Source organism: Episyrphus balteatus, chromosome 3 (assembly GCF_945859705.1).
Source record: "Episyrphus balteatus chromosome 3, idEpiBalt1.1, whole genome shotgun sequence".
Classification (NCBI taxonomy): Eukaryota; Metazoa; Arthropoda; class Insecta; order Diptera; family Syrphidae; genus Episyrphus; species Episyrphus balteatus.
The window spans coordinates 50476481-50499596 of record NC_079136.1 but is presented as its reverse complement, the minus strand read 5'-3'; the positions used below and the strand labels follow the sequence as shown (position 1 = coordinate 50499596).

Here is a 23116-nt window from a genome sequence, read left to right as displayed (position 1 = left end):
TTGTTTGTTTTAAGTGTGATAAGACATTAATGTTTAATTCTTTGTTCAATTGGAAGGAGTTCTTGTTGCCACCCACTAGCAAGCTGTGAATGTCGAATACCTTCCGGTCACTATGCATGTGTCTGCCCAGATGGTTATGTTGGAGATGGTCTTGTAGAAGAATGTCGACGTAAATAATCTTGAAAGAAAAATCCTTATAGAAATCCTGTATGCTAATTATTTTCTTTTAGCTTGTCCTCCGAGATCCTACTGGTCTCATTCACAAACTTGTACAGCTTGTCCGGACATAAACCACGTAACACTGTCAATCCCAGCTATTGGTATTGAAAATTGTATATGCAAGCCTGGTTTCAAACGAACTGCTGATCATCGATGTGAAGGTAGGCAACATCAATTTGAATTTTTTTTGAATATTTCTGCTATACTTTTTTTTTAAGGAATAACTTGCCCAAGACTTAGTCCACCAGACAATGGTTACTTTGTTACTCAGCCAACTACGAATGCTAATGTTCTAAATGCTGCTAATGGTGTACGGTGTAAATCGGGATATCATTTATTAGGTATACTTTATTATTGATTTCTAAATAAAACTTGAAAACCACTGAAAATTGTGTTTTGTTAGGAAGCAGTCTTCGTCTTTGTCAAGAGAACGGAACTTGGTCAGGAACTGAAGCTCAATGTGTCCGTAAGTACTTTATTTTAAGAAAATCCCTTCTTTGTTCCTATAAATTTTTCTTCGGTAAACTTTTTGTTTCCCAGTTAAATCATGTCCAAGTCTTCCGGTGCCCCAAAATGGAATGATCACTTGTCAAAATCATGACCTGGAACTTCCATCATTCGATTACACACCACAAAATGACAGTTTTATGGAAGGTTATCTAGATGACTCAAAACGTCGTACAGAGCCAATGCCAATTGATACTGAATGTTCTTATCGCTGCAGTCCTGGACATTACATAGTTGGTTCAAAAAATAGAAATTGTTTGCCTTTGTCTAAATGGGATGGTCGCCAAACAACTTGCAAGAGTAAGCTAAATAAATATTAATTTTTAAAATGACTTCAACTCTTATTTTAGCGGTAATGTGTGCTCCCCTTCCAAAACCGAAATTTGGTTATTATGAGCATTCAGAATGTACACAGGGTAAACAACCCTATGGGACAAATTGCACGCTTATTTGTCCAGAAGGATTTACACTCAAAGGTGCAGGAACTCGTGTATGTTCTGGTAAAAAGAATGGTTTTTGGACACCGAAAAATAAAAATTCTAAATGCGTTGGTAAATACTAAAAAAATTTATCATCTTACTCCTTCAATTTTATCATTTATACTTTTTTTTTAGATATTACTCCACCAAAGCTTGTTTGTCCAGACAATTATACTCTAGAACTGCCTCCAAACAATGACTCAATTTTCGTAATTTCCTTACCATTACCATTGGAAGTTCAAGGTTAGATCAATGCATTAACCCAAACATCAGCGTAAAATTTGAATTTTTTGTTTTTAGATTCATCATCGTCTAGTGTTAAAATTTGGACCAAACCATCAGTTGACGATGCAACAGGTGTTGGTCTTAAAATTGGACATCATACATTCACTTATTATGCAAGTGATCAATTTAATAATAAAGCTGAGTGTAATTTCCGAGTGACAGTTCTTGATAGAACTCCACCAAGTGTCGAAAATTGTGTTGATTCAGAAGAATTTTGGATAACAACAGATAATGTGACATCGAAAATTGAATGGGAAGAACCAACTTTTGTAGATAATTCTAAAGAAGATGTTGAAATTAGAGTCTTAACAGCATTGGATCCACGAAAAATGACAACACTTGTTGCAGGAGAATATCCAATTTTGTATACCGGACAAGACCGATCGAAAAATTACAATGAGTGCTTATTGAATATAACAATAAAAGGTAAGTGGTGTAAATTTATAGTTATGTATTAGCTACTTTTGTGTGTTTTTTTTTTTGCTCAGTTTTAACTTCTTTGCTAGACCCAGAAAAATGAAAAGGGTTTTATTAGAAAATTTAATACTTCAAAGGCCTTTTTTATTTAAAATAAAGTTTGTACATCAGCTCTTTCGTTTTATAATTTTCATTTTCATACAATACATGCCTTGGTTAATTGATTGCGGCTAATGTAATTCTTTTGCTATGTCTCAAGCGTCCCATTTAGTACTTATTATGAGGGACTTAGTAGATTGTTTTTTTTTTTTCGACTACGAATTAAATATTGCGTTTAACAAGAAAATGAAGAAAGTATAGAGAAAATATCATAAATTTCATGTTAAAAATATATTTCACTTTATTTTCTTTGTGCGTCGAATTATTATATTAATCAGTAGAGATAGGGATCACCTTGGAAGCAAAGCAACGAATCGGTATACGAATCAGGAAATTTTCTTTTCTTGGTATTCAACGACTAGTGCATATTTTTTCCTATTTTATTATAAATGCATATTTTGCATTGCTTAAAATTGAACTTTTTGACTAAGAGATAATAAAAGTCAATAAGGAAAAGGTCAAAAACTTAAGCAAATACTGTACAAAACCGACAAAACAAAGTAGCCCGAACTGACAAAAATGAAATGCAAATTTAAATTTTTGGGCAATTTTTTTAAGTAAACCCCAATAATTCTAAAAGGATTTTTTGGCGTAAGCTGATTAACATTTCCAACAGACTCAATAAGGTAGTTTTACTGAATTATTATTTTAGGATCCAAATTAACGATTTACAAATTTCAGAAAAGTTGTTTTTTTTTTCGAAAATTACGGAACAGCAAAGAATTTTTTTCTTAAATTTCTGACTTTCAAAAAAACTGATTCAATTCAAACAAAATTGTAGCTTTAATATAGTTAATCAAAAACAAAAAGTTATGTTTTAGTTTTTTTAAGTAATTTTTTTGAGAAATACATTTTTCAGAAAAATCGTTATAACTAGTGATTTCGTAGGATTTATTTAAAATTTTTTGTCTTATGCTGTTCTTTTAAATGTCTCTCCTAAAATTACAATATTCTTATTATTCTTGTTATTCAGTTTTCCTAGAAAAAATAACTTTTTGTGAAGTGATCCAATCGGGTAAGGTTTTTTTGTAATTTTACTGCCGTAATAAGTGTTTTGTGTAAACAATTTCCGAGCTAATGCTTTGAAATGTTGTTTTTCTTATTAAATATATATTATTCTTCAAATAAAATAGGTTTTAAATAGGAAAAAGATGTGAATTTTGGTAATTTTAAGGGGAGGCCGGAGATAGAACACAAAAAAAGCTTTGAAATTCAAGAGTTTCCTGTATTCGGCCCCTTTTATTGATAAAAGTTCAAAAAAAAAATGGGGAAAAATAAATACATTATTGAATCATTTGATGTTATAACTTATTAACAATCAAAATTGTTTCTAAATTCTTAAAACACAAAAATTTAAATAAAAAACATTCAATTTATTTAAGCTTGACCTAATAAAGTCAGTGGCCGGAAATGGGACACTAGATGGCCGAAAATAGGAAACAAAGGCCGGATTTAGGAGAATCGGGCTTTTTTTTTTATACAAAGACTTAAATAAAATATTTTTGGAAACTATTATTAACTTTTTTTTTTAACCATACCGAAAAATAAATAAATAAAGTACCTCAATTTTAAAGTTCAAGTGACCTCAACTCCAAATTTATAAAGCGTTTTCGTTATTAAATAAAGTACCTACATTTTACTTCAAGAATTATTCGAAAATGTTGATATTTGACTTTTCTGTGCTTTATTTTATGAGACAAAATCCTTAAGGGCCGGCTACTAGCAACTCTCCCCTATATCTACCTATATGTAATCTTTTGAGTTTTAAAGTGATAAAGAAGCCTAAAAAATATCTTTATTTAACTTTATATTTGAAAAATACAATAAAAAAAAAGTCGGTTCTAACCATTTTCCATTTTTACCGACTTCCAATTCACTGCACCAACAAAAAATTCTTTTCTATCTTTCTATTCCTTCTAACTAGTGCCGTGCAGCATGCATTTAAAAGACCTTAGGTCTTACACAGGACAGTTAAAATTATTATTGTTATTATTATTATTCCAAAAATGAGGAGGTATTCAATTTGTCTGTATTTTGTTTTTGTTTTTTGTGTTTGCTACCTCATAACTTTGGACTGAGTGGACCAATTTTGATAATTCTTTTTGTATTGGAAAGCTGGTGGCTGCAATGTTGTCCCATTTCAATTTCGTTTAAGCCATGGCAACTATTAGAAAAACCATAAAACCCTGTTTTGATCCATGGAAGTCGGTTTTGTTTTTTTTAATAAAAATGATTATCATTTTATTAAAATGAAGCAGTTTTTGTATTTTGTTTTTAATAACCGTAACACTTTAGACTCTGTACTCTTCTAAATTCAACTAACAATAAATATGTGCAATAATTTTGTTCACGTATTAAAAAGATTTACCATCAAAAATGTATGTTGTTATTTCATTATTATTTTTAGAGCTAACCTGCGATCCCCTACCATCACCTCAACATGGTCTTTCATACTGTGCTAAAAACACTACTCACACTTGGTGTGAAGTTAGCTGCGATAATGGCTATGCAATTTATGACGATGAAACCGAAGAATATTTGGATAATTTTCGAATTTCATGTGATCACAAACATCCGGGTTGGAAATATCGAACAATTCCAGATTGCACAAGTGGGTATTAAATAAAAATTGTCGTTCATATTATTATCAATATCTTGTATTTTTTGTTCATAAATGAAGAACAAGATCTACCAGATGCTGTTGGACAATCATTTACTATAGAACTTGATAGTGAAAATCCGCTTTGTTCTAATAAAGAATCCAAAGAAACTGTAAGTTGTTATTAAAAATCAATATCAGATCAGATCATTAATTGAAATTTTTTTAAGTTCATTTCAAGCTTATCTGATCAAATGAAGACACATTTATGCAATAACCAGGAAGGTTGTAGTATTATTTCGGAAATTCCAGAATGCATTGAAGAAGAAATAGAAGATGACAAGATCGATGATACACCGCTGGGTGATCGTGAGAAATATCATATCTCGAAAAGAGAAGTACCCTCAGGAAATCGTCAAAAGAAGAACAAAAAACGAATTCGACTTAATGTTAAAATTCGACTCTACACGAAGATTAGCAAACGTATGGGTTTATGGGAAAATAATGCTACTCTGTCGGAGAACATTCGTCAGATGAAATATGAATTTCAGAGATTCAATACAAATGAACCATTGAAGAGAGCCCTGGAAGATATGCAAATCAATGTTAGAAGGTTGAAAATTGAAGAATTCGTTCGTTGTCCCGATGGAAGTGTATCGAAGAAGAATATTTGTGGTAAGATCCTTAAATGTATCCTTAAGTTCGTCTAATAAATTTCATCTCCCAGTCCAATGTGCACGAGGAACCTATCAAGATGCCGCTCTAAATAGCTGCAAGTTGTGCCCTCTGGGAACTTATAATTCTCAGTATGCTCAAAATGTGTGTTCAAGATGTCCTCCCCATCATACAACTAGACGAGAAGGACGTCTTTATCAAACCGATTGCAAAGGTTTAACAATTTTATCTTAAACGTTTTTTGAAAAGTTTGACAAAATTTCTTCCCACAGCTGAATGTCCTCCAGGAACCTGGGCCAAACTTCGCCAAAAGCCACGTAGAAACTCTTCAGGAATGACAGCTTCCCATAGTTTTATGCCTTTTTGTAGAAAATGTGCAGCTGGCGATTATCAACCTGCATACAATCAAATAAGCTGCCATCAATGTCCAATAGGATTCACCTCACCACGTGGCTCAACATCACTCTACGATTGCAGTGAGAAAAAGCTTCACATTTGCGAGACTCAGGCAAAAATTTGTGGAGACTTTGGCAAATGTATCGCCGAAGATGGTGGTGATGATCTGTATAGCTGTATCTGCCCCGGAGGCTACCAGGGAGCACGGTGCGAGCATCCAATCGATCTATGTCATTCAGGGCCATGTGTCAATAATGGCATTTGTGCTCATCTTAACGAAACTACAATTACATGTCAATGTCCTCCAGAATTCACTGGAAAGTTCTGTGAGGAATTACGCAATCCGTGTGACGTCACAGTGTGTCAAAATGGCGGTACATGTATCGTATCTGACGATGGTGAAGCTGTATGCGAATGTTCATCCGACTTTGAAGGGAAACTATGTGAAGAATCGGTCAATTATTGCGACTCAATGCTTTGTGAATCGGGTATTTGTCAAAATAAAAACAATGGCTACATTTGTATCTGTCCCCCCGGAATTATCGGAAGAAGATGCCATTTGAGACCTTGTGATAACTTTCCTTGTCATCCAAATGCAACTTGTGTGGATATGATGCATTTTCCCGCTACCAGGGGGAGTTACGAATGCAAATGTCCGAAAGGTCTTAGAGGTTATGATTGCTCAGAGATATCAAATCCTTGTGAATCTTCGCCTTGTGAGAATAATGGAATTTGTCAAGCTGTAGCTTTGAGGGGGGAACCTATCCCAGATGGAACAATTTTAGATGATGACGTGTATGAGAAGTTTACATGTAAATGTCCGCCATATTTTTACGGTGAGCTGTGTGAGATCTTTACAAAGCCGGACTTTGTCATGAAGTTTAGCAAGGCCAGCACATTGAATTATGTGAAAATGAAGGGGCCTGATCATGATCTCTCGGAGGTAAGATTGTAGGTATCAGACACATATTTTTACATTGAAGTTGTTGTTTTTTTTTTAAGTTCTCATTTTGTACGTGGATAAAGACAGATGACAGCTTTACCTATGGAGCTGTTCTGTCATATGCAACAAAGGATAATGATAACGCATTTACTCTCACAGATTACTCAGGGTAAGATTGGGTGCGTTCAGAAAATATTAGGGACTTGATTTTTAGTCAACTTAAGCCCAATTTATTCACACTCCATTAAATTTAAACTAGCTGTTTAAAAAGGGTAATTTTAAAATTTTTATGCGATTTGACAGGTTTATAATTTTTTAAATTGATACATTAAGGCCCAATTTATTCACACTCCACTAAATTTAAGGTCTCCATTAAAAACGGGAAATTTTAAAATTTGTATGTGATTTGACAGATTTTTATTTTTTAATGGCGATAATGGAGAGTGAATAAATTGGACCTAAATATAATGGAGATGGAGAGTGATTGAATTGGACCTTAAATTTCTGAACTGAAATTCGGGTTCGGATTGCTACATGCTGAAAATGCATATACATTTTTAAAGGAGATATTTTTGATTAACTTTCCATTCAATTTTCCAATAATATTTCCGAATTGGAAGGCTTTTTTGACAGTTGTCCAATTGGAGACTCTTAATTTTTCTAATTTTCTTGTTCCTAACGTTTCTGTACTTGAACATTGGCTGCCCCATTTTTATTTTTATTACGAATGATTAATTTTTTGAACATTCATAGATTTGTTTTGTATGTTAACGGTAATTCATCGGGCTCCGATATTGTTGCCAACGATGGTGAATGGCATTTCTTGTGTGCTTCCTGGACAAGTGAGAATGGTTATTATGAGCTCTTTTTTGATGGCCGATTGGAACATGCTGGGATGAATTTAAGTGCTGGGCAGCATATTCCTGGTGATGGAATTTTCATCGTTGGTCAGGAACAGGTAAGAAATTGCAAAAATCCTTTTACCATTATGAAGACTAAACCTTAATTTACTGTTCTAATTTAACAGGATAGACTTGGTGGAGGTTTTAGTGAATCAGAGTCATTTATTGGCCAGATAGCTTATTTAGAAGTTTGGGATACAGTAATTACAGCTGATCAAGTGAATGAATTTTACCGAAGTTGTCAACCATACCGTGGAAGTTTATACTCATGGACAGATTTCAAAGGGAAGATTCATGGTGGAATAGAAATTTTACCATCAAATTTCTGTCAAGACTGTCGAAAGGACCTTCAAATATCAAATGGATTTATACGTTATAAGGATAATCAGGCGTTATACTTTTGTAATCCTGGATTTATTATGAGAGGGTCAACAACAGTTAGACATTGTTTGAGAACATCAGAATGGTCTTATGAGACACCATATTGTGATGGTGAGTACCTAAGCAAACCCTTATTAGGAATGCTAAATTCACTTTAAAAATTAATATTCTTAGTTGTGGATTGTGGAAATTTGCGTCCAGTGGAAAATGGACGAATAAACTATTCATCTGGTACAACCTTACACAGTATTGCAGAATATGAATGCAGTAATGGATACGCTGTTGATGGGAATGACAAAAGAGTATGTCTAACTATGGGAGTATGGTCTGGCCAAGAACCAGTTTGTCGAAGTAAGTATATTCACATTTGATGAAAACTATATTGCTAATTTGATATTTTTGTTTTGTCCTAAGGTTATGTTCAGTGTGAGAAACTTATTTTACCCGAAAATATACACGTTGTATATGCCAGTGACAAGGGAATAATACAATGGGAAATGGATTATTATCCAGTTGGTGTTTTTGCACAGGTTACTTGTTTACTGACATCAAGGGATCATTTTCTGACATGTATGGATGACGGTAAGTAAAAACTTGCAAGGATAAAAATAAGAGATCCGATATTAGGTGTGTAGCTAACAGTTTCGTAAAAAAAAATTGGAAGGAAAAAAGCATATATTATCGTGAGTCTTAAGCTATTATATGTGATAGACTTCGTGCCAACCAAAATAAGATGCAAACGTCCTATTTTCAATGTACTGACAATCTTTAGACACTGACAGACAGTATTGAATTAAATGCTATACCAATTAGATTGAGTTAAAGTATTACAGTGGGACTAAAAACCGAGAATTTAGAGAGCAAGATTGAAATAGATACCATGCTGGCAATGCTTTGACATGGATAATTGGATAAATCTAAGATATGCAAGCTGTGAAAGTATTATTGGATTGGATGATTTTTATTTTATAATTTTGGCTATGATACAAAATTTTTGGTTATATTTGGGTTATTGTTTTTTTTAGGTTTTTTCAAAAATACTTACCTTAGAAATGTAAGAAGAAGAAGAAGAATGTATTGAAGATTCAGCCATTAAGATTTTGCTTTAGGAAATAATATCTATTACCTATATTTAAACAATTTCCATTGGGTTTTCTAAAATAAAAGGAGCTGCGTCTAAAGCCCTTTGCTAATAACTTGGTACATCTATCAATGTTGCTAAAGCCCTAAATATTTCATTTTATATGCAAGGAACAGCACTTTATATTTCAACGTTCGACTGACTACATAATGTTAATTAGTCATCAAAAAATTGATAAACGTCAATGTTTCAATATTTACTAAACAAAAAAATGTTTTCTTAGGGCCAATTTTTCAATAATCAGATAAACCTCAGATAGAGCTCATTCCTGGGAATAATTTTGTGTTATATTGACATTTATTTTTCTGATAGTCTAACTGACGATTGAAAAATCAGGGCTTAAACAACTAAAATTTGTTTAAAAAAATGTTACACATACACCACAGTCACCATATAAACAACTGGGCTTTTATAATGAAAAAGTAATTAATGTTTTGATATGATAAAGTGTCTTACCAATAAAATTATAATATTTGTACAATGGTTTGAAAAAATAAAACTATACAAATAAAATTAGGTTTAGGTAATTTTTTTAAAAGGCTCTAACAATTTTTAATATTTTTTTTTTTTTCTAAAAATGCATCTTAAAAAGGAATGAAGTCTTTTTTTTTGAAGCACAACTGTATTTCAGAAGTTGTTTTTTTTTCTTTTAATTTTTTTTATTCATATTTAAAGAATATAAAAAAGCCTTTGTGAAAAAGATTTACTTGAAATGGAACTAGTTGTTTGGGGGAAAATTTTTAAAGTTATTTTTATAAACTTACCAACTTTTTTCCTTCAGTAGCCAGTAGTTAAAAATTATAAGTAAACATGACAAACATCATTGAATTTTTCCACCGTACTTTTGTACTTTGTAACTTCTAAATTTAGATTAAATTTAACATCCAAATTTTAGTAAATACTTGTTTTTAGCAGGCTCAACCAAATATGTTTTTCGTTTGTTTATAATAATTCATATGCTCTTGCAAACATGTTCGATGCAATAAATTTCACTATAGGTATATCCAAGTTTTCTGGCAACCGTTCATATTTTCTGTGAGTTATTACATTAAAAACTAACAAACGCCTTGTTTTTGTGAGAACTATGATAAGTTAAGAAAAATTTTTACAAAAAAACGATCCCAACGATTTGCTGCGTACTAAGCTTTAAAGTAAAATCATTCTTTCTCACTATTAACATGTGATATTTTTTTTTTCTATCTTTCAGGTGAGTGGGATGGCTCCATTCCAAATTGCAATCAATACCCTATTACAAGTGATGTACCAGAAACTACCACCATTCCTCCTAGCAGTTCCATTGCAACTACAATATCTACCACCACACCAACACCAACAAGTGAAAAACTTATTACTTTCGATCTCATTCGTCCAACTTCTGAATTCCAAAAGATTGATGACTTAAATCTAAGAACTTCAACTGTTAATCTTGAAGAAGATCTAAAACCGGACCTAGAATCAGAAATCACCACTAAAATACCACATTCTGCACCAAAACTACCAACAACGGAAGTGGACCCAACACCAATGTCAGTTATAAAATTGACAACAGAAGAACCTATGCTATCAACTTCACCTGTACAACCGTTACAAAATAAAACTCCTTATCCATATAAAGATTTCTGGAATTTACTCTACGAATTCTTATACAAAGGTTGTCTAGGTGAAAGTTCTACAGAAGTCATTCTTTGTTCACAAACAACAAAGCCTGTTTATCATTCAAATCTTTTCATTTCTGATCAAAACAATATGGAAAAATATCCAAATGTTGATGTTCAACTTTTAGACTTGTTAGAACGGCATTCCAATGATGTGTTAAATGAAACCAATGGTGTTCCCTATGAAGACTTTTTTGACATACTTATCTATGGAAAGAATTTTGCTAATGTCACAAAGATGGAACCTGATTTTGAGAATGCCATAAGATTTGTACTTTGTATTTTCCTTGATGCCATTGCTTGGGAGAATAAATTTGATCAGAAACCTCCAGTTGAAGAGGATGCAACTGCGCTGGAAAACCGTAGTGGAATTTTGAAGAAGTTGATAAGAAAATTGATTGTACCAGTTTATGAAGAATATAAGAGACGGTTTCCTGAAGTAAAAACTACGACCCCAAAAGCTTGGGAAATGTCAAGCACAGTAGATGAAAACAATTTCGATGAAATTGGAGAGGCTGAATGGACTGATGATAGCAATGACGAAACACCGGGTTGTGATTGGAGTAGTTTACCAGATCCACCATTGGGCGGGGTCATTGTTCAGTACAAGTTTTGGGAGAACGAAACTATCAGTTTCGGAGGTGCAGTTGAATACGGCTGTGGAACTAATCTGCAGCGTATTGGAAGATCGTGGTTATCGAAGTGCTTGGAAAATGGTCAGTGGAGTGATATCGACTACAAATGTCATCGTAAGTTACTTGCAAATAAGAGAAAAATGGTTTGAATAATGTCGGTTTACAACTTATTTTCAGTTAAATGGTGCTATGAACCACCCCTTCTTAGGAATATGATTGTGGATTCACCATCAGATCACTATCGGATTGGCCATATCGCCACCGTAAGCTGTGAGCCAGGTTTCTATCTTTTTAAGAATAACAACACAATTGAATGCCTTCCAAGTGGAATGTGGTCAAGAGTGCAAACTTGGTGTGCAAGTAAGAATGATAAGCTTTAAAAATAAGGCTCCTCAAGTCTAACTTACTCTTTTTGATACTTATATAGGAATTTCGTGTGATATTCCAAGCTTACCTGAAAATGCTGAAACAGTTAAAGGAAGCTCTTTTCTTTATGAAGACACTTTATCAGTAAAATGCGGCGAAGACTTCTATGAACTTACTTGCGATATCAACGGTCAATGGACATCAAATCTTCCAGAAATCTGTTAATAATAATTATATAAAATTTTAAAATAAGATTAGAAAAATAAATCAAATTAAAAAAATTTTTAAATTATTTTCTTAAATATTTTTTTATTGAGTATTTTTTTTTGCTATTTTTGATATAATATTTATAACCGGGGCTAGTTTATGTTTCTTTTTTTTACTGGTATGTGATTAAGTTTCATTATTTTTGCAGACACATTTTTATATGTGATTTAAATATAATTAATCGTATTTTAAATATTTAAACATTTACGGCATTTTGAACTGCAGCTTTATCATCAACCATAATTTTAGTCGCACTGGAACTGGGTTGATTTGAACTGAGTAATTGTTTTGTAGACGAACTGGATGAATAACTATCACTGGAACTGCGTGTTGATGTTGAATTAACACCAATTGGACCGTCAAGCATATCTGAATTGATAAATAAAATAAAGAAAAAACAAAAAATATTTTTGGATTATTAAAATTGATGGTAAGTTTTGTAAATTATTAAGATGAAGTTCTTAAAGTGCTTATAGCAAACATTTGCATCGGGTATTGATTGATTTTTTCTATACTATAAAATAAGGCTCAAGGAATGCTAGACCTGTGGCTAGCATGCTATAAGACCAAGAGCTCACAACTATTTTTTGGAGGGAGTTATTAGTATTTGATTGATATTCTTGGAAATGTCTCTAAATTTTTTGTATTAAATGATCAAATTTTTCAGACCTAAGTCGAGATTATATGAAATAAAAATGGAATTACTAGACAAGCCTACATAGTATTTTGCTGAAAGTAATTTTGTTTGGTATGATAATTTTACAAAGATGGACTATTATTGGACTGGGAGTACATCAAAGTGCGTGCACTAGGATCTTTAACACTTGTTCAACGCACATCTGACATTGATTATTATAAGATCTTAAAAAAAAAAAATTAAATTTTTAATATTTCATGCTTGCGCTTCTAAAATGTTGCGCATGACCCATGAAGTTAAAAAAAAAATTAACCAATTACGCTTTGTTGCAATTTTTCTGCCTTTATAAATGATAAAATAATGACGCTTTAGAAATGGCAAAACTGGTGTTACAAAATAACGAAAGAGAGTTTTTATATTGTAAAAAAAAATAAACCCAGATAAAACTAGTTACAACAACGATTATAAAAATGATGATGCATCAAGTAAAATTGTATCAGATAAAATGAAAATACTATCAACCGCATCTAATTTAATACCTGTATGAAAAACCACACAGTGCGTTGCAAATCGGCCTTATTTCCATTTAATTTTCTGACTCTTTTTTCATAGCTCTGCTATATTTTCCAAATTATTTTCTGGTATTTTTTCCAATTTTGAGTAAAAAAATTTCTGCCGTTTTATTTTTCAAACAAGCTCTGGAGTAATTTGCGGGAGCCATGAATTTGAACGTTAAAAACGCAATTTGATTTGATTTTGAAAAAAAAAAATTCAAAATTGTTAGTGGCGTTAAAAAAAAATTATAAATAATTTTTTGAAATAAAAAAAATTATAGTAAATATTGCAGTTCACAATTGTGTACTGCAATCTATAAAATTGTTCCCGCGCTGTTAAAAGGATTCCACACTGTTTTTAAGGTACCCGATTTAACACTCTACACAACAAAGTGTAGAATAAAGCGTTTAGAGCGGTTGGGCAGAAAACTATCCAAATTTTGACGGAGCCTTGAGGTGAAATTGAAACTTTACCATGTATTGAAAATCTGTATTCAAAGCTTTATGTTAATTCTTTTATTAAAATTATGTGGAATTCATCAACCTTTAATTCATCATCCAAAAAATGTAATTAAATTGATAAAACAGCAAAAATTCTATTTTTGTCAGAGGTCTGCTAATTTTAACGACTAATGTAAAACTTTTGTATACAAAATTTCGTTGAAATAAATAAAGTCGATTGTAAGAATTTTTTTAGAATTTAAAAAGTTCTATGGCAAATATTGTTTCTTATCAAAAGATAGATCTTTTCAAAAAACTAAAACTTGATTTTTTTACAAAATCTTTGACGCATTTTTTAAAAAATTATACTTTTCTAAAATTGGTACATAATGACGGGTGGCGGATACGGTGGACACTATTTTGATGTCTTTTTGATCTCACCAAGATAATATAATTTCTTAAGTTTCATTCAATTGGTGCAAGATAAGATATAAGTTCTACTAAAAAAGTAGGGGTATTAGAGGCAGTGAAAATTTTGTTAAATTTTATAGCTATAACTAGTTTTTATCACATTTCAAACGGGTTTGTTTAGCAAAGTCAATTTAAAACGAAATTTGGCGTTTGAGTGCGATGATATATTTAAAAGTGGAATAAATATTCTACTGTACATATGTATATCATATTCTAAAGTCAGATTTTATGAAAAACTCAACTATGTAGAATAAGCTTTTACTAAAAAACCTACTGTACTGTACTTTACTGATGGTATTAAAAAATACCTATCTACTTTAAAGCACCTGTTATTTATAACAATAATTGTAAGCCTTATATGTTATATTCTGAATCTAACACAAAATTATCATCCGATATCTCTGTTTTAGTACCTGAAATTGTAAGAGGGTTATTATAAATCGATGAATGAAAATGTTGGCTAAAAGCAAACTTATGCACACTATTTCTAGAGCCGGATAGAAATTTCTTGTAAAAGTTGTTTTTTTTTTTTTTTAACAACTTTCTGATGAATTAAATATGTACGTATTAATGTAAAATTCATACCTGGCAATGAGCTCACATTTTCCTTGAGAGCAGTTATAGGCGTCGATGAAATATTTCCCACTGATGTCGACTTCTGGTGTAGACTCTTCTTGGCGATATTATTTTTGAGACCAATCGATGTTCCACTCAATGAAGTATCTTTCTGTGAAAGCTTTTCACCATTTTTGAATGGCTTTTTTTTTTTTTAATTAAAAGAAATTAAAAACATACAAACATTGTTTTTTTATATGTTGTATTTTTTATTATGTAGATATTGTTATTTTTATTAATTTTAATAAAAGCTATGTGAAAAAAAAAATAGATTTAAATAATGCATGAATAGGTAGGTAGGTATACAGCTACTATAATAATATTATTTTTTCTTGATGAATATTGTAAAACTAAAAATTTATGACAGATAAAAATGCTTAAATAGTTAATTACAATAAAAATAAAAATTGAATCAATGGTTTTTATTTTTTTGTTGATTAAATTTAATATTGGTTGGTACATTTAAAAATTATTTTGATTTTGATTTTTTTGGTTGTAGCAATGTGTGTTAAGATTTTGTTTAGTTGTTTCGAATTTTTTGTGAAATAAAAACAGTAAAAAAAACATAAAATGCAGGAAATTTTAACAATAATGTCTTTGCAATAGGGACACAAATTACAAGAATTGAATATCACATATGAATATCCATTAATGTACTACGAAAAATGTAAAGAAAAATATTTCGACACTTTTTTCGTAAAATAACCCATTTTTAAGGTACATCTAAAAAGCTTATAAAAGTTTATTCAGCAATTATTATGATTCAAGTCTACGTATAATATTTATTTAAAGTCTCCTGAAATGCTCTAATTCGCTTATAGTCGCCAAAAAGTGTATTTTGGTGACACATTGTTGAAATATGCTAAACACAAAAAATACAGTTTATATGCGGCCCGGTTCTAAATGAAAATTATCGGGGAAATGTGTTCGGGAGAAGAGCTCTCCATAGAAAAATTTCCAAGAATATCATTCCTTTGCTGTTTTAATTTTGTTCTCTTGTCGTTAAAAAATCGAAAAAGCTTAAAATTTTTTAAGCTGGTACACAATTCAAGTTTAACGAACTCATGGACACGGTTACAATGGAAATAATACCGGTTGGAAAGCATTTTGGTTCTTTTTTCACAATCGGGCACAATCCTGAAGTTTTGAGTCCAGAAAACCCAGAATCCCGGAATCTAGAATTTCGAAAATCCCAAAATCCATAATCCCGAACACCCAAAATCCCAAAAACCCAAAGTCCAGATATGCCAAAATCCAAATTTTTATTTTATATAATTTTTCGGGATCTCATCCGGGATTTTTGGTTTCCGGATTTTTTCGAAATTCTGGCCAACAAAAAAAAAAAGTGCCAGTACTTTTGACCCGAACTACCTATCTTTAAGTATTTTGAGGTGCCCAATCTGATTCTGAAGCACCGTTAAAGTTTTGATTAAATACAGTATACAGTAAATATAGTATATAGTTCTTTTTGACAAAAAAAAAATATTTTTTTTTTTGAAAAAAAAATCTGGTGAACAGATGACAATTGTAAGTGGTGAGTATACATTTTTCTTTTTGATATTGGTTACAGCTGTGGTGAGTTAAAAAATATTTTTTTTTCCCAAAAAATCTCTCCCATAAGAAATGCATTGTTTTTTTTTTCGCTAGAAGAACTGTATATATAGTTAGCTTAAATTGCAAAACAAAAATAAAAAAGCATTAAAATGGGGATTTTTGCAATTTTTTTATAATTTGATGTTTTTAGGGCGAAACTGATTCAGATTCGCATTCAGTGCGTCAAAATAAATTAAGATAGGTAGGTCCGATCATCCGATCAAGAGTGCAGACAACTTTTTTTTTGTCCGGTGATCAGCCGTGCCGGTGAATGGCCCAAAATAAAGTGGAATGTATTTTTGACCTAAAGAGGAAATATTAAAATTTGTATGCGATTTGAAAGTTTCCTAATATTTAATACGGACTTATAGTGGATAGTGAATTAATTGGGGCCTAGTGCCTTAACGAATTGTGCTACACAAATGATTTTTCAGTTAGATGATGTTGTTTTAGATTTACGACACATATAATTCATTAAATATACTCACGTTTTTCTTACCTACCTGGTAACAAATTCCTTCCACATACAGTCATACAGAAATTGTTGAACTCAACAATTAAAATCTCACCTTTACATCTCGTTCGAAGACTTTCAATATTTTACGAATGTGTGAAAACAGGCTGCTACATCAGATTTTTAGCTAATTGTTATGGAAAATGATTTCTACCTAATTGCAAAGACATTAACCTTATCTTTTGATTTACATTTTATGTTTCTGTTACGCTTTTGTTCTTTAGTTCGTCTTGTGTAACTTTTTTGTAATAAAAATTAAAAACAACTTAACAAATTCGAAAAATTTATACCATCTCCTTATATCATTTATAAATAATACCCTATAACCAAGCTTCATATATGTATATCTTGTTACTATAAGAATTAAAAAACTTAAAAAATGTAAAATATAAAAAAACTATGTGCTTATATACAAAAATAAGAAAAATATATACAAATGTAAAACAATTTCATTCATTGCAATCTAGTGTAAAAAAAAATATATATATTTACATACCCAAACAACTCAACCGATTTTTTGTTTCTTTTTTTAAAACAAAATAAATCATCTAATTTAAAATAATCACTCCTAATAGATTTACAACATAGATTTAGATTGGAAAAACCAAAAAAATTAAATTAAACAAAAAAAAAAACAATAATCAGATTACAATTATCAGACCCATACTTTTTCTGGGCACAGCGGACTTAGTATAGTCGTGTGTGGATCTTCGGGTGTATAATAATCGGAATCTTCAGCGCCAGCTAATATATTCCCATCACCATCGGCCGATAGCGCAGGCCGATTTTTTCTCTACAAGCATAATACAATATATTTGTTGTTTTTTTAATTTTGTTTTGCAAAGAGCGATACAGGTTGCAAGGCAGCGCAATCAATAAAAATCAGCTTGTTTTTTTCTGTACACTGTTTTCATTAGATTTTCTTTTTTTTTGGTTTTAAACAATACTTCGATCTACTTTCTGTACAAGAAGTTTGGTTTTGGTTTGTTTTTTTAAAATTAAGCCTTAGTATTTTATTAATTTGTGCTGGTGTAGATGTACAAAATGAAGGGGAAGGAAACAAAGAAAACGTAAAAAAAACAAGTGTTAGAAATAAAATTAAGAATTTAAAACTTAAAACCTAGATGTTCAACCTTTTATTCTTTAAAACTTGATAGGGTATTTTAAACTGCAAATTCATTAAAAAAAAATAATTTGAAAAAAAAATCATTAACCTGTTTTCTAAAAATGTATTTCATTTTTTTTATAATTTATAAAATTCAAATTAATATTTTCTGTTTAATCTCACAAAGCACCATTTTGAAAATAATGTTGTAGCCAACATTTTCAAACCAGTTTCATACAAAACTCTTAGCTAATTCTATAATTGTCTTATTGTTTAAAATTATCGTATTTTGCATTAGTATAACAGCACCACAAAAAATTCAATAGGGCAAAATTCACAGGGATGGAGGTTGGGTATTATGTTTTTTATTGTATGGCATTCTCAACAAATAATTCGAGCAATATATAAAAATTTAATAAAAAATCGCCTGGGATTCTCAGGAATAAAAAAAGCATAACCGCATTACATTCTTAAATTTTGGTACATCAAAAAAACATCTTAAAATGGTAATTCAAAGATTTTCAATTGGAAAATAATCCATTCGAATCCAAGAAAAGTACGGATAAATCTCAAGTTTTTGTGCTTGATACCATTCCAAAAATTGGGTATTCATTCCATAATTTTCAAAACGATTATAACGGTTGACGTCATTTATTTGCTCTCCGTAACTTTATCACTGTCGTGAAAGTTCATACTTTGGGATTCTTGATAAAGTTCTAATTGGGTATGGGTTCATGAAGAGAAAAATAAAAATAATTGGATAAGTTGCAGCTGGATCCTACAAAGTTTAAAATATCATTTATAATAATTCAAATATAATATTGGAATATCTTTTTTTTATTGTTCATTCATCAATTTTATTTGTGCTTATTTACATAAAAAGTTACTATTAAATTATCTCAGGATGATACCTATCGTTTAAGCAAAATCGTTTTCTAGATGATAATCGAGTTACGGATAGCTCGAGTTAAGCATGATTCTATCTGGTAACTAGCTTGAATCACCGTGTTTTTTTTTAGCTTACAGTCATAATAAAATTGTATATATAACCTTAAAATTGCATTACTAATGTTTGTGGAGAAGAAGGCAAATGCAATCTGAATGCAGAGAAAAAAAATCATTATTACCCATATTCTAACTTCGCTAAGATGAAAAAAAAAAATGGAAGCTAGAAATAGAGAGAGATTGTAATCTAAGGCAGGTAGATTCGGTTAAAATTTTGAGTGTGTTTCTGCAAAGCTTTTCAACGCGCTGACATTTTCATTTTTTTTTTTTGTTCCATGCCATTATTTCTTTTTCACAAAAAAATATGTTCACTATGGCGTATACGTGTTTTTTTTTGCTGTTTATCACCAGAGTGTAAAAACCTAATTCTAATTTGTGAACAGAATGTGTTTATGCTTATTTCTCACGTGCCACTTCAAAAGCTAGGATTAAACGGCCAATAAAATCGGCCAACGCGTTGACTCTCTGCTTAAAAGTGATTTCAAAATATTTCCAAAGTGTGTAATGTCGTGTTATAGTCTACAAAAAAATTGTCAACGCGCTGAAGGGTACTCTTACGCTGACACACAGTTTTTGGTATAGACATGGAAGGCTCATTGATAGCGTAATGTTTTTGGTGACGTCAGAGATTCAACGCTTTGGCGTTTGACATCGTTAGCTGCCTTACAGTGTTATTTGTTTTAGGGTAAGAGTTATGAAATACGCCGCTAATCTTATGCATCCGAGAGGATTTTAATTGAATTCATTCACTTACAGGTTTTATAGTTGCACACATAAAAATTACCCCCGAAAGATAATATTTTAAGCTGTTTTCAAAGTAGCATTATTGAACTGAATCATGACCCGATAAACAAACATTCTTAAGACTTAAAGAAGTTTTTGCAAATCGATAATTCGGCCAGCATTTTTATTCACACTTTTTAAGTAAAACCGCGATTCTGTTTTCTTTAACGCCTTCTTCCATATAATTAGACTTCAGCCTGATTCCAAACTGGGAATAATTCTTCATGTATCAAAGGGCATGTTCAGAAATTAAAGCACATGATCTTGGACGAAAGCCAACGTAATATTGCGTTTGTTCATAAATACTTATTTTTGTTAAAACATTGACATTAGATACAAAAAATTCAAGAAGAAGCAAGGCATGGGACTTACACTCTCAACGATGTCAACTTTGCTTGACTCGAGGTAACTCATTTTAGTCACCTCGGCTCAATTGAAATCGTGATCAACTGATCAAATTGAACTTTTATTTTTTTAAGAGGATTTAAGCCTGTTTTTAAACAATTTGAGGTTGCATCATTCAAATTCACTTTCCCTATTAATATACGAGTTCGAGTTAAAAAAAAATATTTTAAATTAAATCGTTTTTCTATTTGCCAAGAATAACTTCCCTGATAGAGTTCTGATTTAGAAATTTTGGAATTAATCAGTGGATCAAAAATTTTGAAATATATTTAAAATTTTGTGAAAAAACATTAAAGGATACGTACTTTATGTCCTACTTATAAATAAACATCTTGGCCCTGTTTCAGAGCAACTACATCAACTACATCAGCAACTTCAAAAGCCTATAGTTGAATACAGGCCGCTGTAATTAATGTTTAAAGTCATTGATGTAGCTGATGTAAACAATGTAGTAAGCTCTGAAATAGGCCCTTGATTGTAGGAAAACTTTGTAAGAAAAAATGTTGTAGATTAAAAAAAATTCTTAAATAAAAAATTGCCAATCAACCACACCCGTTAAATAAAAAAATAGTATTCCAATTCCAGTTTCAAAATACCCAAATCAAGTTTTAAAGATATGATTGCTATATAATCAATGGATGATTATTAAAAAAAAAGAATAATGCATCGTTTCTTAAGTGTTAGTGATTTTTTAGTTGAAAAAAATAACTCCAAGCCAATTTTGAACGATGATCAAATCAAAAATTGAAAAATTGTATTTACCGTGATTTATGTAAACAAAATATATAAAATCATGATGAAGTCAAAAGAAAAACAGAATTTATTTCGACAAACAAAACTCACCTTAGATCCGCCATCTGATTTTAACTCATCCATATCAATATCATCAATCGATTCTTCAACTCCATCAATATGAAGTGGACTCTTTCCACTCAATGGATTTCTAGAACCAGGCGATAGCAATGGGGAAAGTTTTTCATTGTCACTATCATCATCGTTATTATCTCCAGCAACAGCAGCTATTGCAGCTGATGCAGCAACAGCATCCAAAGTTTTATCTTTCTTCTTTAAGCTGTGACGTTCATTAACGATATGAAGACTATCGCGACTAATTTGACGTGATGCTGGAGTTTTTTCTTTACCCTTCAAACTGTTTGAACGCTCATATGAGATTGAGTTCCTGTGGGAACTCGGAGGAGACTTCTTTTCGACAGTTTCTGTTGTTTCATTTGTTGTTGGTGTTGGATTTGGTTCACTATTATTAAGAACCGACATACGAAACTACAACAAAAAAAAGAAAAGGTGAATTCAAAAACCAGAAGAATTTGAAATATTAAATTTATACTTCTGGAGCACATTCACTATTCTTCTTGTTCTTCGAACGACGTTGACTTCCACTCTTTGGACTATGTTTACCGCCGATTTTCTCAGCTAAACGATTGAGATTCTCTGCAGCTTGAACAGCATCTGGAACATCATTGCTATCAGTAGACATAGTACGTCCAATACATTGGGGTGGCCCATTTAGAGCTTCTATCAAAGAAACTGGTATATAACCACTTGGAATGTGTTCGCAATTTGGCTGCAATTTAAGATACCAATCATTAAATCAAAAACAACCATTACTTTGGTACAAAACTTACATCTGGTGAATTTTGGGGTGCTAAAAGATTCGAGCTGACCCCTTTTTGAACTGCACGAATCTGAAGCAAAGCTCGAAATGGTGATCGGCAAATTGGACAATTATTGGCCTGATAACGCAATGAATCAGCACATGAATTGCACAAACATAAATGCCTACATGGCAAAATCAATGTGTCTCGAGTGTCACTCATACAAATAACACATTCACTTCCATTGTCATCGGTATCGTCATCCATTGTTGGTTTATTCAAAGCTTTATTTTCAATTCCATAGATCTCTTGCAATAAATAACAAAGTCCATCGACGAAAATTTTCTGCTTTAAAGCTCTCAATGCATAGCTATTGTCGGAATGATGATCGATTACACAAATTGTTGTGTGTGATTGGCGACAATCTAAATAAAAAATATTTTTATAAAATTTTAATTGTTAACATAATAACATTAATATTTGGGGTAATAAACGTGAACGAAAAAAGTCATGGGCCCTGCAAAAATTTATCTTTTACGTAAAAGAAATTATGATCCAAGTTTTAGAGTGGGATGAGATCTATGAAAGTACGTATTATAGTAGGCTGATACCATGAAAAAGAAAAAAACATATTTTTACTTGCGATATAGTAGGTACATAATATGTACATTAAGGTGGTCCTTATATTGTTTTTTGCCGAAGTTCCACGGTGGAAAAAAATTCTCTAATTTTTACGAACTGCATGTCCCAAATAAGGACCACCCTAATGTACATAGGTAGTTACTATAGAGCAAGTCTAGAATTCGTAAACAAATTGAACTCGACATAACTATTAGACATGACATCACGATTATAAAGAGTGCTAAAAAATGGTCTGTTCGTCTGTCTGTCATATCTGGAGCATAAACTGCTAAAGCGATTTAGTTCAAACTTCGTAGTTATGAGTTTTTGGTGATTCTTTAGAAGGGAAATTGAAATATGACCAAAATGGAAAATTTTTTTCTCTGAAACGAAAATCCAACGATTTTGAATATAAAAGACATGTTCCTACTGCGCAAATAAATCTCTTCTTTTAAAATAACAAATATATTTTTGGGACGATTATAATCGTTAACGGTACCTATCATAGATTTATTTTCTTAATTTCTGACTTCCTCCAAAACGGTTTAAAAATTCAACGAAAATTTGCATAAATAATCTATTTAGTAAAGAATCTATATTTTAAATTTTGTTTTTAATATTAATGTTTTTTTCAAATTATTTTTTTTCAAAACAGCCGATGATTTTTTTAAACGTTGGTTTTATTTGTCGAAAAATATTTCCTTTTTATTTGCATACTAATTTTTGTTTGAAA

The 23116-nt window shown here is 31.3% G+C and overlaps 2 protein-coding genes across 3 annotated transcripts in view; one reads left to right on the top strand and one right to left on the bottom strand.

Annotated features, from left to right (window-relative positions):
- Window positions 1–36: 36 nt before the first annotated feature.
- On the top strand, window positions 37–12019 carry LOC129914988 (sushi, von Willebrand factor type A, EGF and pentraxin domain-containing protein 1-like; the record flags this gene model as incomplete). Its single annotated transcript, XM_055994443.1, has 21 exons — window positions 37–169; window positions 231–380; window positions 438–560; window positions 623–685; window positions 760–1026; window positions 1077–1277; window positions 1341–1448; window positions 1506–1916; window positions 4474–4677; window positions 4747–4838; window positions 4896–5340; window positions 5393–5554; window positions 5613–6679; window positions 6739–6848; window positions 7433–7637; window positions 7707–8073; window positions 8137–8313; window positions 8377–8544; window positions 10311–11507; window positions 11571–11753; window positions 11821–12019. Coding segments are annotated over 21 exons (5997 nt in total), but the record flags the coding sequence as incomplete, so codon positions are not given.
- A 42-nt stretch (window positions 12020–12061) lies between these two features.
- Window positions 12062–23116, bottom strand: part of LOC129916689 (probable E3 ubiquitin-protein ligase MGRN1) — a 28265-nt gene continuing 17210 nt past the window's right edge. Inside the window, exons 4-9 of one of the 2 annotated variants that reach the window (XM_055996786.1) lie at window positions 21793–22187; window positions 21495–21731; window positions 20993–21430; window positions 17519–17644; window positions 14715–14886; window positions 12062–12395 (exon numbers count right to left, since the gene is read on the bottom strand). In XM_055996786.1, coding sequence (XP_055852761.1) covers window positions 12223–12395; window positions 14715–14886; window positions 17519–17644; window positions 20993–21430; window positions 21495–21731; window positions 21793–22187 — 1541 coding nt within the window. In that variant the 3' untranslated portion in view covers window positions 12062–12222. The remainder of the gene's footprint in view (window positions 12396–14714; window positions 14887–17518; window positions 17645–20992; window positions 21431–21494; window positions 21732–21792; window positions 22188–23116) is intronic. The other variant, XM_055996787.1, reaches the window with a different exon arrangement.